We start from the raw sequence: 19,041 nt of genomic DNA on the forward strand, positions 1-19,041 counted from the left end.
TTTGTGCCGATCGCGGACCAAGAAGACCAGCAGAAGGTGCATTGCTTTGAGAAGGAGGAGCCCAAGGTGTAATGGGATAGGGAGCAGTAGGTTGGGCCCAATGTTGTCCGGCCCAGTAATGCCAAGAAGGGGAATAAGAAGAGGGAAAGGAGGGTGGGCTAGAAGACTTGTTGTTGGTCCGAGAAGCAGATGGTGGATTGGGCCTGGAATGAGGCTGCTGCCAGTGGGCAGAATAACTAGCGGAGCCAGGGTGGCTGCCACGATTGTTCCGGCCACCACGACGAGAGTGACGGTGGCCACCATAGTGGTGGGGAGGGCCGCGGTGGTTAAAATGAGCTGAATTTTCTGAAAAAGAAGCTTTGTTTGTGGTAATAAGGGTCGAATCTTGAGCGGGAGAATTGTGTTTATGGTTGGAGCGTTCTCAGAATTCTAACATAGAACGAAGAGTATCAAAAGGGGGAATGGGATTCATATGTTGAACCAAAGATCGAAAAGTTATGTATTCCGAAGTCAAGCCATGAATAACTTGGAGAGGCAATCGAGTATCAGTGATGGAAGTGCCAAGATTAGTAAGAGAATTAGCAATAGTTTCAAGTTCATTACAATAAGATTTCACATTGGGAAAAAATTGGATAGAAAGTTTTCATTAAATTGAGACTCAAGATGAAGAATTCGAGAGGTCTTATTATTTTGAAAATTGTTCTCAAGACGATTCCAAGCATCAAAAGCACAATCATCGGGACGAACTATGGATTGAAGAAGAGATTGACTAATAGAGCCATAAATCCATGTACGAACAATGTCATTAAGACGTTACCATTCGAAATCTTTGGAAACTAATGCTTTAGAGGAGTCATCGGGAAGAATGTGAGAATCCATAAGGTGAGCTCGACAATGAAGCTTGAATAAGGTGACCCAAGTATGAAAATTGGAACCATCTTCATCAAGTTGGATAGGCACGCTTGTTTTGATGTTAGTAACCAAAGTGGCGGGATAAATTTTTGTGGGAGAGGCCATGGAGAGAGCAACAAGGAGAGGTGGAGAAAGAGGTGGCGGTAGCCTTGATGGTGGCTGGGCGGCGGCAAGAGGGAGGATGGGATGTGAGGGATCAAAAAAACCTAGGCTAATGATACCATGAAAGAATGATTTGGTTGTCTTTCTCATTAGGAATAATGGGAATATATACAATATTACAAACTATACTTTAGAATATTTTCCTAATATTCTACACAATCATATTGATTATACAAAATATTCTAGTAATCAGAAGATATTATTCTAACACCTCGAACATCCACTATTCGTTGTCTATTTTTAATCTTTAGATTTAAGGCTTTCCTGCAAAACAAAATATTAACCTTTTTTCATAGACCAATTGAAAAACATAGGTTTATATTCAGGATTGACCATGTAAGAAGGTCTTGTTCCCTAAAGATCCCAAATTTGCTTTACATGTTCTTATAGCATTGTAAAAGTATTTTTAATGATGTGATGATCATCGCGCCTATAGGGACATAAAATTTTTATATGCCCTTCTTTGCAATGATAAAACCACTTAGACATATATTTTCTTTTAGTTGTACATTTAATAAAGATGGTTGAATTTTTATTAGTATGTTTCATATTGTTGTAAGTTGTAACCAATTTTACTTTTATTGGAGAACCACCTTTGCAAGCTTATCATAGTTTGAAATTGTGATTTAGAATCATTAAACTTAGTTAACGAGTTGTGTTGGATAACACTTTCTTCAAATCATCTATTTATTTTATCAATTCATCACTTCTTTAGAGGCTAATAATTTTCATTTTTAATTATGATACGTAATCTTCTAAAACCTCTTTTGGACATGAATTTAAATGTTCAAGAGTTATCTCATCCGATTCTTCTTCATTGTCAGCTATCAATCAAAGATGTGTCTTTTCTTATTCAAAGTCATAATCACTAGAGGATTCAGAATCATTCATAACTTGTTTTTTTGTTGTTCTTGAATTTCTCGTTCTTTTGAATTCAAAATTTATTATCAGAGAACTTTGAACTTTCTCCTCATTTTCATTATGTGTGAAAGTCCTCTTAGTACCATTGTGAATAGATATTCCTCATCATCGTTATCTTTTTCAACCCTAGAGGACTCTTCAACCTTTTTTGATTTAAGGGCAAGTTTCTTCATAGAATGTATGACTTTACTTTCACCATCATTATCGAGAGTTAATTCAGGCGTTGCAAGCTTTCAAAGAAGATCATTTAAGGGTAATTTACGAAGATTTTGTGTCTTTTTAATAACTAGACTTAAGGACCCAATTTGGAACGAGGAAGACACCTTAGAATCTTTTTTAGTTTTTCACTAGTTGTGAATATCTTTGATAGAGAATAAAGACCATTTATCATTAAAGTGAAACGTGTAAATATTTCATTTATATTCTCATTTGGCTTCATATTGAATATCTCATGTTGATGCATCAAGATTCAAGATGTTGATCTTGGCTTTCTTCACTTGATTGGTTCCTTTGTAAGTAACAACCAACTTAATTGAATAGACCTTCTTGGTGTTCATCAATTTGTTTGAAGAATTTCATGTTATATTTAGTGGATTTCTTTGACATGACTATAGCACTATATCATTTAATAATTAGAATGCTTTAACATTTTCAAACGTTGTGTCGTAAAAAAAGGTTATAAAGGGAATGCTCGGGTTTACTAAAAGTTAAGTGAAAGTTTTGGATATACAAGAATGAATAAGTCATCCTATTAATTAGGATTGGTATGTTTGACCTTTTGAAGAGTATAGATAGAAAATACATGGTGATGTGTGTATTTTATATATTATTTTCTACCATGCCCCCATTGTATTTTCATAGCATTTCTCGCGTATTTTGCTCAATTTTCTATTGGTTTTTATGCTTGGTTGGAGTGTTTGTTTCTTATCTATTTTGTAGGTACAAAGCTCTAATTATGCTAGGAATCGACTCTTGGAGCGAGATTTGCAAGTTGGAAGGTCATAAGCTACTCAAAGGTCATTTTTGTGCTGACCAGGTCTCATACCCGGGTGGGTTTCCTCATACCCGGCCGGGTGAGCCTCGCATACCCGGCCGGGTTTCCACATACCCGACCGGGTTTGCACTTGATACTTAGAAGAATTTGAAGATGTTATTTGGAAGAAAAAGTTGCCACACGCGCCCGGCCGGGTTTCCCACATACCCGGCCAGGCCTCTATTGAAGATTAAAATGCTCAGCTGCGTACCCGGGCGGGTTTCCACATACCCGGCCGGGTTTACTCCTGGACTTAGAAAATTTTTGACCTTTGAGATTTAGTTATGCTTCGCACCCGCCCGGGTTTCCACATACCCGGCCGGGTACTGCAGTTATTTTTTTAGTAACTTCTCGTATCCTCCGATCTCTTTTGAGGAGGATATAAATAGCTTTTGAGGGGAATTTTCAAGACGGTTTTTTTTATTCTCTGTTTTGAGGGCTAGGTATTGAAGAGATTTAGCACATTACTTGTCATGGGGGATTGTTAATCAACACTTGAACATTGTAATTTTAATTATATTGAAGGTATTAGTTTCAATTCCAATCTCTTGTTCTTGTTTATCATTATTATTTTTGAATGTTTGTTTTTCCATTAAATTTGAATTTGATTTTCTCCATGAATTTAATTGTTGAATCTCTTGTTAGTTTTAATATGCTTAGTGAGTAGTTTTATTTCTAGGGTTTGGTGAAACTATGCAAAAGGTCATGATTCTTGTTTGATTTTAGGATTTAAATTTGGTTTGTTTAGGTGATTCAATTGATGGGTTCTAGATTGATTGCATGTTTGGCCAATTTGCAAGTTTTATTCGCTCAATTCTATAAGCGAGAGTTGCGAGTTTGAGTGAACGATTTCCTTCTTTGAACAATTAAGCTTTAATCGCGATAGCTTGTTTTATTGTTTAATTGTCGAATTTGTTTGCGAGAGCAACATCTTCCTTCGCCTATATTCATTCCTATCCCAATTGTTGTTCATGAATCATGATCTATGCATAGTGGATCCTTTTAGCCCTAGGTTTTTAATTATTGAATTCTATTCATCTCTTATTTTTGCGTTCTACTTAGATAACCAAAAATCCAACATTTGATCGTTAACAATAGTGAACTTAATTTAAATTGTAACTTCATTTGTCCTTCCACAGTGGTTCGACCCTACTTTCCCAACTATACTAGTTAGGTGAATTAGGAATTATTTTTGGTAGTAAAACGACCTATCAAAATTTGGCGCCGTTGCCGGGGAAGGGCAACAATTTTACTTTTTGAATTTAGCGTTTGCTTTTGCTAACCCACTCGAAGAACAACTGTTCTTCGAGCGTATTTACGTTTGTTTTAGTGTTTTTTGTGCATGACCAGGAGTACCAACAAGCAACCTTTGTTTTTTGATCCTGAGGTTGAGGCAACTGCTCGTAAAACACACGCAAGTGCAAAGAAAAGGAGGGCGGAGGCTCGTAAACAAGCTCAACAGGCCTCTCGATCTCTTGACATGGCGGCTCAGACTCCCGAGAGAACTCTTAGGCAGTCTACACAGCCCAAGGCTAGCAATGTTACCGCGGGGATTAGGATGCCGACTACTAATGCTGGAAACTTTGACATCAAATCCCATGTTATGAATATGATCACGGGAAATCAGTTCTATGGTCTTGACAATGAAGAACCCGTCGATCATCTGCAGAAATTCCTTCAAGCATGTTCTCTACAAAAGATTACTGGGATGACTGACGACGAGCTCTACTTGTACCTCTTTCGTTTCTCTTTGGCAGGCAAGGCTCAACGTTGGTATAACTCTCTTCCAAACACCATTACTACTTGGGCGCAATTGTCTGATGCTTTCCTAGTGAAGTATTATCCCGGTTATAAGACTCACGACTACAGAGTTAAGCTCTATAGTTTCTCACAAGATGCGGGGGAGACTTTTCATGATGCGTGGGAGAGATTCAAAGATTACCAATATATGTGCCCTCATCACGGTATAGAGAAGGAATTTCTTATGCAATCTTTTTATAATGGTCTTGATAATGAGACTAAGAGGATGGTAGATGGTGCGGCTGGCGGCTCTTTCATGAACAAACAAACTTCTGAGGCTATTTCACTCTTGGATACTCTTGCTGAAAATCAATGGAATAGCTCATCTAGGCGCGCAGCTCAAGCACCAAGGAAGGGGAAGCATGAAGTTGAAACTTATTCCCTTCTATCATCACAAATCTCAGCTTTGAATGCGAAAATTGATGGGATGTGCATGAATGCTAATACATCTATGCCCGTCAATGCTATGGCTACCTCTAGCCAAGGTGGAGTTGCTTGTGATTATTGCGGTGTGCATGGTCATTCTCTAATGGAGTGTTCCGTTAATCCCAATGGAGCTATGGGGGTGCCAGAGCAAGTCAATGCTTTTCAAGCTCGTCCTCCTTTCAACAACAATAGCTACTATCCTGGAATTCGGAATCATCATAACCTGTCATATCGCAGTAACAATGTGTTAAATCCTCAACAACAACATTTTCCACCACAAGCACCACAACAACATTATGGGCAACATCAGCAATATCAGCCCAATCAAGGACCACCCGGTTTCCAAAGGCCTCCTCAAGGCCATCAACAGCAGCATTTTCAGAACCAACAACCCCAATCCGAATTGGGGGAGTTGAAAAACATGATGGCCCAAATGGCCAAACAGCTTGAGCAACTCGGTACTCACAATAAAATGCTTGAAACTCAAGTTGCTCAATTGGCTGCATCTAGCTCCTCTAGACAAGCAGGAGCATTGCCCGGCCAACCCACTCAACCACATGGCAAGGAGACCGCCAATGCAATCACTACAAGGAGCGGGTTGAGTTATGATGAGCCGCCCATGCCTCACAATGAAGAGTCAAATTCGAAAGAAGTGGGCATTCCTGAAGTGGTTATTGATGAAGCACCTTCTGAGGCAGTGCACGAGAAAGAGAAAGCAAAAGAAGAGGCATTGCAAGTGCCTCCCATCACACTTCCTTTTCCCAACCGCCAAGTAAAGAGCAAGCTTGACAAACAATTCGGTAAGTTCTTGGAGGTAGTTAAGAATTTGCAGGTAACAGTTCCTTTTACTGAATTAATCACACAAGTGCCTGCTTATGCTAAATTCATGAAGGACATATTGACTAGGAAAAGAGCCTTTAGTGAGGTGGAAACAGTTGCTTTTACTGAACAATGTAGTGCTTTGCTACAAAACAAATCCCCTCCAAAACTGAAAGATCCTGGTAGTTTCTCCATCCCCTGTCACATTGGGACACTGTTTATTGATAAAGCTTTATGTGATTTAGGAGCTAGTGTCAGTGTAATGCCTTTTTCTGTCTGTTCTAAACTGAAAATGGGAGATCTAAAAGTTACCAATATTACTTTACAAATGGCCGACCGTTCTGTTAAATATCCTTTGGGTATTTTAGAGGACGTCCCTGTTAGGGTAGGTAAGTTTTATATCCCTGTTGATTTTGTTGTTCTTGATATGGAGGAAGATCGACAAATTCCTATTATTTTAGGAAGACCTTTCCTTCATACGGCAGGAGCAGTTATTGATGTGAAAAATGGTAGACTTACACTTTCTGTGGGGGATGACAATATAACTTTCAATTTCAGCAATGCTTTGAAAGGTCCCATGCTTGAGAAAAAATGCTATGCTATTGATGTAGTTGATGTGATTTGTCATGATAACTTGCCCCTAACTCTTATGAAAGATCCTTTGGAGGCCGTTCTTTGTCTTGAATCTTCTACAGGTGATGCTAGCATTTGGAAGACTAAAATTGATGCTATTGAACAAGCTCTTTGTAATGAAGAGCTTAGTCACAGCAAATGCAAGAGAGTGCAGAGGTTAGTTCGGCCTGTATGCAAAGTTGAGGTAAAGAAGCCCGAACTAAAACCTCTCCCTTCCCATCTTAAGTATGTTTTTCTTGATGAGCAAGAGCTCCATCCTGTTATCGTCAGCACTACACTCAATGATGCCCAGCTTTCCCAACTTTTAGATGTTCTGAAAAATCATAAGAAGGCCATTGGGTATAGTGTTGATGATTTGAAAGGTATTAGTCCCGACTTTTGCATGCATAGGATTCATTTAGAAGAAGATCACAAGCCTTGTATTCAACCACAAAGGCGCTTAAACCCTAACATGCAAGAAGTCGTGAAAAGTGAGGTATTGAAACTACTTGACGCAGGCATTATTTTTCCTATTGCTGCATCTAAGTGGGTAAGTCCTGTGCAAGTGGTTCCAAAAAAAGGTGGGATGACTGTTGTTAAAAATGATAAAAATGAATTAATTCCCACTAGAACTGTCACTGGTTGGCGCATGTGCATTGATTACAGGAGACTGAATTTAGCTACTCATAAGGATCATTTCCCTCTCCCCTTCATTGATCAAATGCTTGAAAGGTTAGCTTGTCATAGATATTTTTGTTATTTGGATGGTTATTCTGGATTCTTCCAAATTCCCATTCATCCTGATGACCAAGAGAAGACAACATTCACTTGTCCTTATGGTACTTTTGCATATCGTAGAATGCCATTTGGGTTATGTAATGCACCAGCTACATTTCAGCGTTGCATGATGAGCATTTTTTCTCATTTCATAGAGTCTATCATGGAAGTTTTTATGGATGACTTTAGTGTATATGGTAGTTCTTTTGAATCTTGTTTGGCTAATCTCACTAAAGTTTTGAAAAGATGTGAAGAATGTAATTTGGTTTTAAATTGGGAGAAGTGTCACTTTATGGTGACTGAGGGTGTGGTTCTTGGCCACATTATTTCTGATAAGGGCATACAGGTAGATCGAGCCAAGGTACAGGTGATTGAGCAATTACCACCACCAGTCAATGTGAAAGGGGTAAGGAGTTTTCTTGGTCATGCAGGGTTTTACCGCCGCTTTATTCAAGATTTTTCTAAAATTGCTAAACCACTAACCCAACTTCTTCTTAAAGATGCACCTTTTGACTTTACTGAGGAATGTGCTGAGTCTTTTAACAGGATAAAGCAAGCTCTCATAACCGCACCCATCATTCGCCCTCCCGATTGGGAACTCCCATTCGAGATTATGTGCGATGCAAGTGATTTTGCGGTTGGAGCTGTGCTCGGGCAAAGAAAGGACAAGGTCTTGCATGCCATTTATTATGCTAGCAAGACTTTGGATGAGGCTCAGGTCAACTACGCCACCACAGAGAAGGAACTTTTAGCTGTTATTTATGCCTTAGAAAAATTTAGATCATATCTTCTTGGTTCCAAGGTTATTGTGTATACTGACCATGCAGCTTTAAAGTACCTTCTTGCTAAGAAGGAAGCCAAACCAAGGCTTATTAGGTGGATTCTCTTACTTCAGGAGTTTGATATTGAGATTCGTGATAAGAAAGGAGCAGAGAATGTAGTTGCAGACCACCTGTCTAGAATCAGGTATGATGATGGTAAGATCTCCTCCTCTATTGATGATTCTTTTCCTGATGATCAGTTGTTTGCAGTCACATCACAGGGTCCGTGGTTTGCAGATTATGCTAACTATGTGGTAGGCGGCATTTTGCCTCCTGATTTGTCCTACCAACAAAAGAAAAGGTTCTTGCATGATGTTAGATATTATTTTTGGGATGATCCTTTTCTTTTCCGTGAGTGTGCAGATGGAATTTATCGCAGGTGCATTCCTGAGTGGGAGGTCCATGGGATCCTCCAGCGCTGCCACAGCTCACCCTATGGGGGACATCATGGGCCAGATAAAACCGTTCGCAAGCTGAATGAGTCTGGTTTCTTTTGGCCCACGATGTTCAAGGATGCTCAGTCTTTTGTTATGTCATGTGATTCTTGCCAGAGGACCGGCAACATTTCGAGGCGGCATGAGATGCCCCAAACTGGTATTCTTGAGGTCGAAATTTTTGACGTTTGGGGTGTCGATTATATGGGACCTTTTCCATCTTCTAATGGGAATTGCTACATTTTGGTCGCTGTCGACTATGTCTCTAAGTGGGTCGAAGCAATCGCATCTCCCACCAATGATTCTAAAATGGTCATCCGGCTTCTAAGCAAGGTCATACTTCCGAGATTTGGGGTTCCTAGAGCTCTCATTAGTGATGGTGGTTCGCATTTTCATGAACGAAAGTTAGATTCTCTTCTCAAGAAGTATGAAGTTTATCATCGTACTGGACTTGCATATCATCCCCAAACAAGCGGTCAAGTTGAGATTTCCAACCGCGAGATCAAATCTATACTAGAAAAGGTGGTTGCAAAGTCTAGGAAAGATTGGAGTATGAAGCTTGATGACACGCTTTGGGCCTACAGAACAGCTTTCAAAACACCTATTGGCACCTCCCCATACCGGCTTGTGTACGGAAAATCCTGTCATCTTCCCGTCGAGTTAGAGTACAAAGCTCATTGGGCAATTCGCGAGCTTAACATGGATAACAAGTTAGCAGGGGAGAAGAGGCTTCTTCAACTTAATGAGTTAGATGAGTTTCGATTGTCCGCCTATGACAGTGCTCGGATTTACAAGGAGAAAACTAAGAAATGGCATGATAAGAAGATCCTCCCAAGAGAGTTTGCAAAGGGAGATAAGGTGTTATTGTTCAATTCTCGACTCAAGTTCTTTCCCGGAAAGTTAAAGTCTAGATGGTCTGGTCCTTTTTTGGTTACTAATGTGCATAAGTTCGGCTCCGTGGAATTGAAAAATGAAAAAGGTGATGTTTTCAAGGTCAATGGACAACGTTTAAAGCTTTACCATGAAGGAAATGTTGTTGGAACGATGGAAGTTATCCACCTTCATCCTTCTTCATCCTCTTAAGTTGGTCGAACAAAAGGGTCGTGCGGGACCTTAAAAACCAGTACTTGTCGGGAGGTAACCCGATTTCAGAGTTCACATCAATTTAAAAAAAAAAAAAAAAAAAAAAAAAAAAAAGAAGACGATAAGAAGAAAAAGAAAAAAAGTGCTCGGACCCGCCCGGGTTTCTCCTCACCCGCCCGGGTCTTCACTCACCCGCCCGGGTCCGGTCTCCTCCCTCACCGGTTATTTTTTTTTTTTCCTTTCTTTCCTTTCCCTCATTCACACTTCACTCACCACTTCATCTTCTTCCTCCATCATTTTCTCTCTCTTCCACCATTACTCTCAACTTTCCTAACTCTCTTTCCTCAAATTTTCCACTTTTCATTCATCAAAAATACCTAAAAATTTCCCCATCCTCATCCTCTTCTCATTCTCTTTTCCATTTACTAGTTCTTTTTCATCAATTTCACCCATTCCTTCAAATCTCAATCTTTACACATTTCTCTTTTTATTTTTAATTTTCACCCTCCAACTACATTAACCCAATTCCTACTACTTTCTTCTTACCCATTCTTTTATTCTACTCATTCACCCATCAATTTCAAAAAAAAAAAAAAAAAAAAAAAAACCGGGAGTGCAATGGCAAGCAAGCGGGCACGAGCTTCGGGGTCCAGCTCACAACCTATAGTTCCAGACATTGAGCGCGATGAGGATTTTCCCGACGTTATTTTCTGCAATGAGGATCAACGACAAAAGTTTCAACATCTCAAAGGGCGCATTGTGTCATCTAAGTGGATCGATCGTTCGGCACTCGAACGATTAGGTATTCTCGAACCCACCCGTGATTTATTTGCTTCTCTTGGATTGTCTACTTTGTTTAATGCATGTCATAACACTCATGAGCATCTTACATTAGAATTTGTGAGTTCATTGTGGGAAGATGTTAGTGATAGGAGCAAACCTAAGTTGCGGTTTCGGCTGCACAACCGGAATTTTTCCTTAACCATTTCACAATTAGCTAAATGTTTTGGTCTCCCTACGGGAGGAGATTTGCGAATACCCCAAGGGGGTGAGGCATGTGAATTATTTCGTCGTTTAACTGGACTGACCAATGTTAACACATCACACATGCATATTAATCAAGTTCATCATCCATGTGTGCGTGTGTGTTTGAAATTCTTCAGTACTTGTTTGTTTGGTCGAGCCGACCCTCACTCTGCTCGTAGTTTGGATTTAAACATTTTGGCTAAGTATTTCTTGGCGGGACAGACAGATATCAATATTAACATTCCTGTTTTCCTTTGGAAACACCTGTTATCCATTTCCCGCCATGCACTTTCTTCGAGCCAGGATGTTGTTATTGGGGGTTTGGTCACTCGCATCGCGACTAAATTTAAAATTCCTGATGATGCGGTTGTTCTTGCTGATTGTTTATTGTCCTTACAGCACCTTTGTCAATGTGGTTATTTGGTGGAGGGTAGTCAGGGGGGTTTTCGGTGGAAAATTCATTCCCGTCCCCCCTTTTATATTGATATGCCGACAGAGGATTTACCATCTTTGGAGCCCAACCGGGCTCATTACTTATTTCCTGCGGCTTTTCCTGCTGAGTCCTCCGGAACTCGTACGGGACCTCCGCTGGGACCACCTCCGATGGCTCCCCAAGGGTACTCCCCTTTTGAACAACTCATGATCGATAATTTCAATGCGATGCAATTGTCTCAGCGGGAAATGGCCGCCCAATTGACCTCTTTGGACACTCGATTCACTCACTTCGAGCTCCAATCTCAGGCTGCTTTTCGACCACTGCTTGACTACCATCATCAGCAAGGTCATTTTCATGCCGATGTTCAGTATCCTGATTGGTATTCTCCCCCTCCTACCTATCAGGATGATGACGATGATGATGAGCAGCAGGATAATGACTTTGACCCCATGGGTTAGTGGGCTCTTGCCTCCCTCTCAAACTCTGAGGACAGTGCTTGATTTAGCTTGGGGGGGATCTTGATTGTTGCTTTGAACACTCTCTTGTATATATTCTACTGCTTTTAGTGTAGTTTTTTTGGTCGGAGTTGGTTGCTTCTCTCCTTTTTGCAGGTTCTTTTGCAAGTCACACTTTGGATAACGTGACGATTTTCTGTACTTCAGCTTGCATTAGGAAGTTAATTGGTGAGATCTTCCCAACTCTTTTCATAATTTAGCTTTGAGTATTTTTATTGCTTTCTTAGGATTGTTGCATGGTTTGTACCACTCATTAGGAGTGGGAGTTTACATGTGACCAAAAATATTGTATTGCTTTCTTAGTTGTAATGTATTTCTTTCTCCCTTGATGCGCCTTTGGATCTTTTTGACAAAGTATGTTTCCCTGTGCCCTATGGTTGAAATTTTTAACACTTGTGATTGCGGAGACTGGTCATTGTAGACTTTTGGGTTCTTTTTCCGATTCATTTGTATTATTGAAACTTGTGTTTTTGAGCATTATTATCTATTGTTTGGAACAAGGAAGAGTTTACCTTGTAAGGGTTTGGACTTTGATTTCTATCTCACTATTTCCTTCTTGAGTGATTAGTTCCTGGTGTATCACTGATCTCCATTTTGGCTTGGTACTGGTCTTGTTAGCTATGTAATTGCGTGATGAGCATGATAGAAGGCCCTCATTTGCTAGAAGCCATGTAACATTGTTTTCAAAGACATTATTTGCCATTTGATTCTTTATTTTATTTGCCATTTGATCCTTTATTTTAAGCCCTACATTTTCTTTCATAACTAACCACATTGTAAACCTTTTTGACCCTATTTTATCAACCCAAGTCTAGCTTGGGGGAGCATTTGATCGGTTAGTAGGCGATATATATTCTGTCTTTTGGCTCACATTTAGTTGCATGGGGTACTTGAGTTAGGTTGCTTATTTCCTCATTGTTGGAGTGTGCTTATCTTCTTCATTGCTCATATTCATTCAATCAATTATTTAAAAAAAAAAAAAAAAAAAAAAAAAAGGAGAAAAATCCTCTTGGTTTGTCATATGTTACCATCTTTTCATTATTCATATTTATGTAGTTTCAAATAAAAAAAAATAAAAAAAAAAAAAAGAAAGAAAGAAAGAAAAATTTGTCTCACATCTTTTATTTTATTGTACATTTTCGCCTTTGTAAGTTGTAAATCTCTTATAATTTGAGGATGATATGACGGTGCTTTCCATTAGTTGGGTTGGTTCGGTAGTTATGAGTTGAAGTTATTTGGAGTTGTTTTCACCTCATTTTTTGGCTACGTTACTTTTTAGATTATGCTCCCCCAAAATAGACTTTTAGCTCGCATATTTTCAAATTGAATCCTACCTTTGACCCAAACCCCATTACAAGCCCAATAAAGACCTTCTTGATAATCATGCAGTTATATGTGCTTCCTCGATTTAATACCTTGCCAAGATCTGAGAGTATGTGTTGCATTTCGAGTCGACTTCGATAGGTCGAGTGATATTATTTCCCCTTTAAACACATGAGTGTTGTTGAGATGGGAGGGTGCCTTATTAGCATTTTAGGCTACAAAAATTGATTCATATGCACATCTTTTGCATATTTGTGGGCGGAGAGCGATCGAGTGCATTTTATACTCGCCACAGATAGAGGAGTGTCACCCGTGAGAACTCTTTTCTTGATTCCTCGTTATTTCTTGGCGATAAGGCTTGAATTCGCTTGTATGATATTTTACTCTTGGATTGGTATTGAACTATTTTAATGCTTTGATTGAGAGAATGTGATCACAAGCGTTTTGCGATGTTGCTTTTATAGGGTGAAGCATACTTTTATTCTTAGAACCTTGTCTTGTTTGCTTGAGGACAAGCAAAGGTTCGGCTCGGGGGAGTTTGATGTGTGTATTTTATATATTATTTTCTACCATGCCCCCATTGTATTTTCATAGCATTTCTCGCGTATTTTGCTCAATTTTCTATTGGTTTTTATGCTTGGTTGGAGTGTTTGTTTCTTATCTATTTTGTAGGTACAAAGCTCTAATTATGCTAGGAATCGACTCTTGGAGCGAGATTTGCAAGTTGGAAGGTCATAAGCTACTCAAAGGTCATTTTTGTGCTGACCAGGTCTCATACCCGGGTGGGTTTCCTCATACCCGGCCGGGTGAGCCTCTCATACCCGGCCGGGTTTCCACATACCCGACCGGGTTTGCACTTGATACTTAGAAGAATTTGAAGATGTTATTTGGAAGAAAAAGTTGCCACACGCGCCCGGCCGGGTTTCCCACATACCCGGCCAGGCCTCTATTGAAGATTAAAATGCTCAGTTGCGTACCCGGGCGGGTTTCCACATACCCGGCCGGGTTTACTCCTGGACTTGGAAAATTTTTGACCTTTGAGATTTAGTTATGCTTCGCACCCGCCCGGGTTTCCACATACCCGGCCGGGTACTGCAGTTATTTTTTTAGTAACTTCCCGTATCCTCCGATCTCTTTTGAGGAGGATATAAATAGCTTTTGAGGGGAATTTTCAAGACGGTTTTTTTTATTCTCTGTTTTGAGGGCTATGTATTGAAGAGATTTAGCACATTACTTGTCATGGGGGATTGTTAATCAACACTTGAACATTGTAATTTTAATTATATTGAAGGTATTAGTTTCAATTCCAATCTCTTGTTCTTGTTTATCATTATTATTTTTGAATGTTTGTTTTTCCATTAAATTTGAATTTGATTTTCTCCATGAATTTAATTGTTGAATCTCTTGTTAGTTTTAATATGCTTAGTGAGTAGTTTTATTTCTAGGGTTTGGTGAAACTATGCAAAACGTCATGATTCTTGTTTGATTTTAGGATTTAAATTTGGTTTGTTTAGGTGATTCAATTGATGGGTTCTAGATTAATTGCATGTTTGGCCAATTTGCAAGTTTTATTCGCTCAATTCTATAAGCGAGAGTTGCGAGTTTGAGTGAACGATTTCCTTCTTTGAACAATTAAGCTTTAATCGCGATAGCTTGTTTTATTGTTTAATTGTCAAATTTGTTTGCGAGAGCAACATCTTCCTTCGCCTATATTCATTCCTATCCCAATTGTTGTTCATGAATCATGATCTATGCATAGTGGATCCTTTTAGCCCTAGGTTTTTAATTATTGAATTCTATTCATCTCTTATTTTTGCGTTCTACTTAGATAACCAAAAATCCAACATTTGATCGTTAACAATAGTGAACTTAATTTAAATTGTAACTTCATTTGTCCTTCCACAGTGGTTCGACCCTACTTTCCCAACTATACTAGTTAGGTGAATTAGGAATTATTTTTGGTAGTAAAACGACCTATCACATGGCGGTGCATAAATGAATTAAAGAGTTAACCATTTGTTTTGACTGTTCATACTCAGATTTCAAGATATAAATTAGAACGTTAGTATGGGTAACGTGGGTAATCGCTATGCTATCAAATTTTGACATTAAGTGACTTAAGTAATTTGAGGTTACACACTTGTCCTAGGACATGTGGGAGATCGAAGGAAATAAGTGTCCTAATAATGAAGTGGAACTACTAAAATATAAATATGATAAATATTAGATTAATACATTCGATTATATTAAGTGATCAAAGTGTTTTGTTAGAAAGCAACTTTGATCGTATATTAATTAGATTAGTATACTGCTACTATGATCAGTACCTATGAGGTCATACATATAAGCTATCGATTGGATAAAATAGTACCAATTATAAGATGTTCTGGGCTATTTAGTGTATGAGTTAATAGTACGATTTGATAATATGTTTAAATTAGGAATTAAAACACAAATTAATTCATTTTATTATTACATATAAATGTTACATATAACCATCAAAAGAGTATATGAAGAGCTGTTTCATTTGGGGATAAATAGTTGCACTTTGCTCGTTATTTTTCATAAACTTGTGTGCTATTTCTTTCTACCTTTCTCCACTTAAAACTCGTTATAGAGTAAGACAAGATCTCTTTTCATTAAGAACACATTTAGGTGCACTAAAAGAAGATTCTGACATAATAGTAGAAGCTGGAATTGCAAGGATATTTGATTTGTAATCCATCATGATCACTTTTTCATTTTGGAGGTACTCATGGTCAAAACGTGCAACCAAGCTCCAAAGAGTTAAAATTAATGTCTTATGATGAATTATTGGTCTAAATACAAGAAAAGGTCCCAATACAAGTCTTACTGTAAGACCCCGAGATTTTAATAATGAAATTATCTAATATTTTAACAACTTTTAAAGATTTTACAATTTTATTAAATTATTTCTGAATTAGTATTAATAAATTTCTTTCATATACGGATTTAAATGTTAACATATATATATATATATATATATATATATATATATATATATATATATATATATATATATATATATATATATATATATATATATATATATGTATATATATATATATATATATATATATATATATATATATATATATATGTATATATATATATATATATATATGTATATATATATATATATATATATATATATATATATATATATATATGTATATATATGTATATATATATATATATATATATATATATATATATATATATATATATATACATATATATACATATATATATATATATATATATACATATATATATATATATATATATATATATATATACATATATATATATATATATATATATATATACATATATATATATATATATATATATATATATATATGTATATATATATATATATATATATATATATATACATATATATACATATATATATATATATATATATATATATATATATATATATACATATATATATATATATATATATACATATATATATATATACATATATATACATATATATATATATATATATATATATATATATATATATATATATATATATATATATACATATATATACATATATATATATATATATATATATATATATATATATATATATATATATATACATATATATATATATATACATATATATATATATATATATATATATATATATATATATATATATATATATATATACATATATATATATATATATATATATATATATATATATATATATATATATATATATATATATATATATATATATATATATATATATATATATATATATATACATATACATATATATATATACATATACATATATATATACATATACATATATATATATACATATATATATATATATATATATATATATATATATATATATATATATATATATATATATATATATATATATATATATATATATATATATATATATATATATATATATATTAACAATATAGTTACGACTTCTCAAATAAAGAGGTTCGAATAAAAATGAATATTTTATTAAAATGTGTGAACCCATAAAGGTGATTCTCTTAGTTGGGTCTCGTAAGAGAATGAATTGAGATAAAAATAAATCTCATGAGGTTTGGCAAGAAGGGCAAATTGAGTCTAAAGTTTATAGGACCTTATGAGGTAACAGAGAAGGTAGGAAAGGTCGCCTATAGACTAGCATTACCCAATGAGTTGGGTAAGGTCCATGATGTGTTTCACATTTCGCAGTTGAAGAGATATGTTCCCGATAAATCTCATGTGCTAGACCCCGAGCCCTTGGACCTTGATGAGAATTTATCTTATGAAGAGAAGCCTATCAAGATATTAGATTTTAAGGTGCATAGTACGAGGAGAAAAGATATAAAGATGGTGAAAGGTCTATGGGCTAACCAGCGCACACAGGAGGCAACGTGGGAAACTGAGGTTTCCATGCGTGAGAAATACCCACACCTTTTTCCTGAGGTTAGTAAGTTATGGGGTCGTAACTAAGTCTTTAAGAGGGGGGGGGGGGGGGGGGGGGGGGGTAGAATGTGATAGAATTTTGTGCGTTTGCACGTATCTTCTCCTCTATGATACCGACCTAGTACAAAATTGCATGCTTTTGATTGATCGTGTCGAGTCAATGGTATGATTTTTTTTACATGCTTTTGATTGATTGTGTTAAATTAATTGTGTGACATTTACATGGATTGTTTGGGTGTTGAGTTAATTGAGATGATTATGAATGCTCGAAACGAAATATGTATGAATATTTGGATAGAGTGAGTATAATAGTGTCAATAAGGTCACGATTTTTGAGTTAATTCCTTAGGCTTAAAATTGTTAAGACACCTTCTTGGGTTATTAGAAATAAAAATTTTCACAATTTGTACCATGGTTGCGCTAGTTTCGAGGACGAAACTCTTTTTAACGGGGGTAGTCTGAAACACCCCGAGATTTTAATAATGAAATTATCTAATATTTTAACAACTTTTAAAGATTTTACAATTTTATTAAATTCAGTCTGAATTAGTTTTAATAAATTTCTTTCATATACGGATTTAAATGTTAACATATATATATATATATATATATATATATATATATATATATATATATATATATATATATATATATATATATATATATATATATATATATATATATATATATATAGTAACGACTTCTCAAATAAAGAGATTCAAACAAAAATGATTATTTTATTAAAATGTGTGAACCCATAAAGGTGAGTCTCTTAGTAAAGAAATTATCTGATTCTTTTGTATGCACATCAAAAATCGAGAAGTTAGGAGTAAAGAACCCTGAATCCACCTCTAATGTCGTAGCGATTCCATCGGGGGAGTTATTCCAGTGTAATAGGATATATAGAGGAGTTCCTTTAATCATAGGAGGAGTTGTTTTCCCTAATAACTTTTATGAGCTCGACATGGATGACTTAGACATCATTCTTGGGATGGATTAGTTAGGTCATTTCAAGGCAGAGATTGAGTGCGACAAACAAGAAGTGAGGCTTGTGGGATCTAAGGGAAAGAGGGTTAAGTATAACAAGGGCACTTCAGGGTTACGGGCTAAAATGGTATCTTCCTTGAGAATGAAGAGATTGCTGAGGCAGGAATTACTTTGTTACTTGTGTCACGTTCGAAGAATAGAAGATAAGGTTGTGGCTCTTGAGACCGTTCCCATCGTAAACGAATTTATGGACATTTTCCCAGACGAAATACCGGGAATGCCACCTACTTGGGACTTTGAATTTACCATAGATTTAATACCGGGGGCAGGACCCATATCCAGAGCGCCTTATAAGACGACACTAGCAGAGATGGAAGAATTGAGAAAGCAAGTAGAAGAGTTGTTGGAGAAAGGGTACATACGACCGAGTGTTTCGCCTTGGGGGGCACCTGTGCTGTTTGTT

At 36.5% G+C, this 19,041-nt stretch overlaps 1 protein-coding gene and 1 non-coding gene across 2 annotated transcripts; one reads left to right on the forward strand and one right to left on the reverse strand.

Annotated features, from left to right (window-relative positions):
• The first annotated feature begins 4,370 nt into the window (after window positions 1-4,370).
• On the forward strand, window positions 4,371-6,946 carry LOC130809280 (uncharacterized). The gene is made up of 2 exons (XM_057674985.1): window positions 4,371-6,819; window positions 6,933-6,946. The coding sequence occupies exons 1-2, from the start codon at window positions 4,371-4,373 to the stop codon at window positions 6,944-6,946; spliced, it is 2,463 nt and encodes an 820-aa protein (XP_057530968.1).
• Window positions 4,889-4,996, reverse strand: LOC130801473 (small nucleolar RNA R71). Its single transcript, XR_009039621.1, has one exon. It is a non-coding gene; the product is annotated as a small nucleolar RNA R71 (small nucleolar RNA).
• Window positions 6,947-19,041: the final 12,095 nt, after the last annotated feature.

The sequence above is a fragment of the Amaranthus tricolor genome, chromosome 1, assembly GCF_026212465.1.
Source record: "Amaranthus tricolor cultivar Red isolate AtriRed21 chromosome 1, ASM2621246v1, whole genome shotgun sequence".
Lineage (NCBI taxonomy): Eukaryota > Viridiplantae > Streptophyta > Magnoliopsida > Caryophyllales > Amaranthaceae > Amaranthus > Amaranthus tricolor.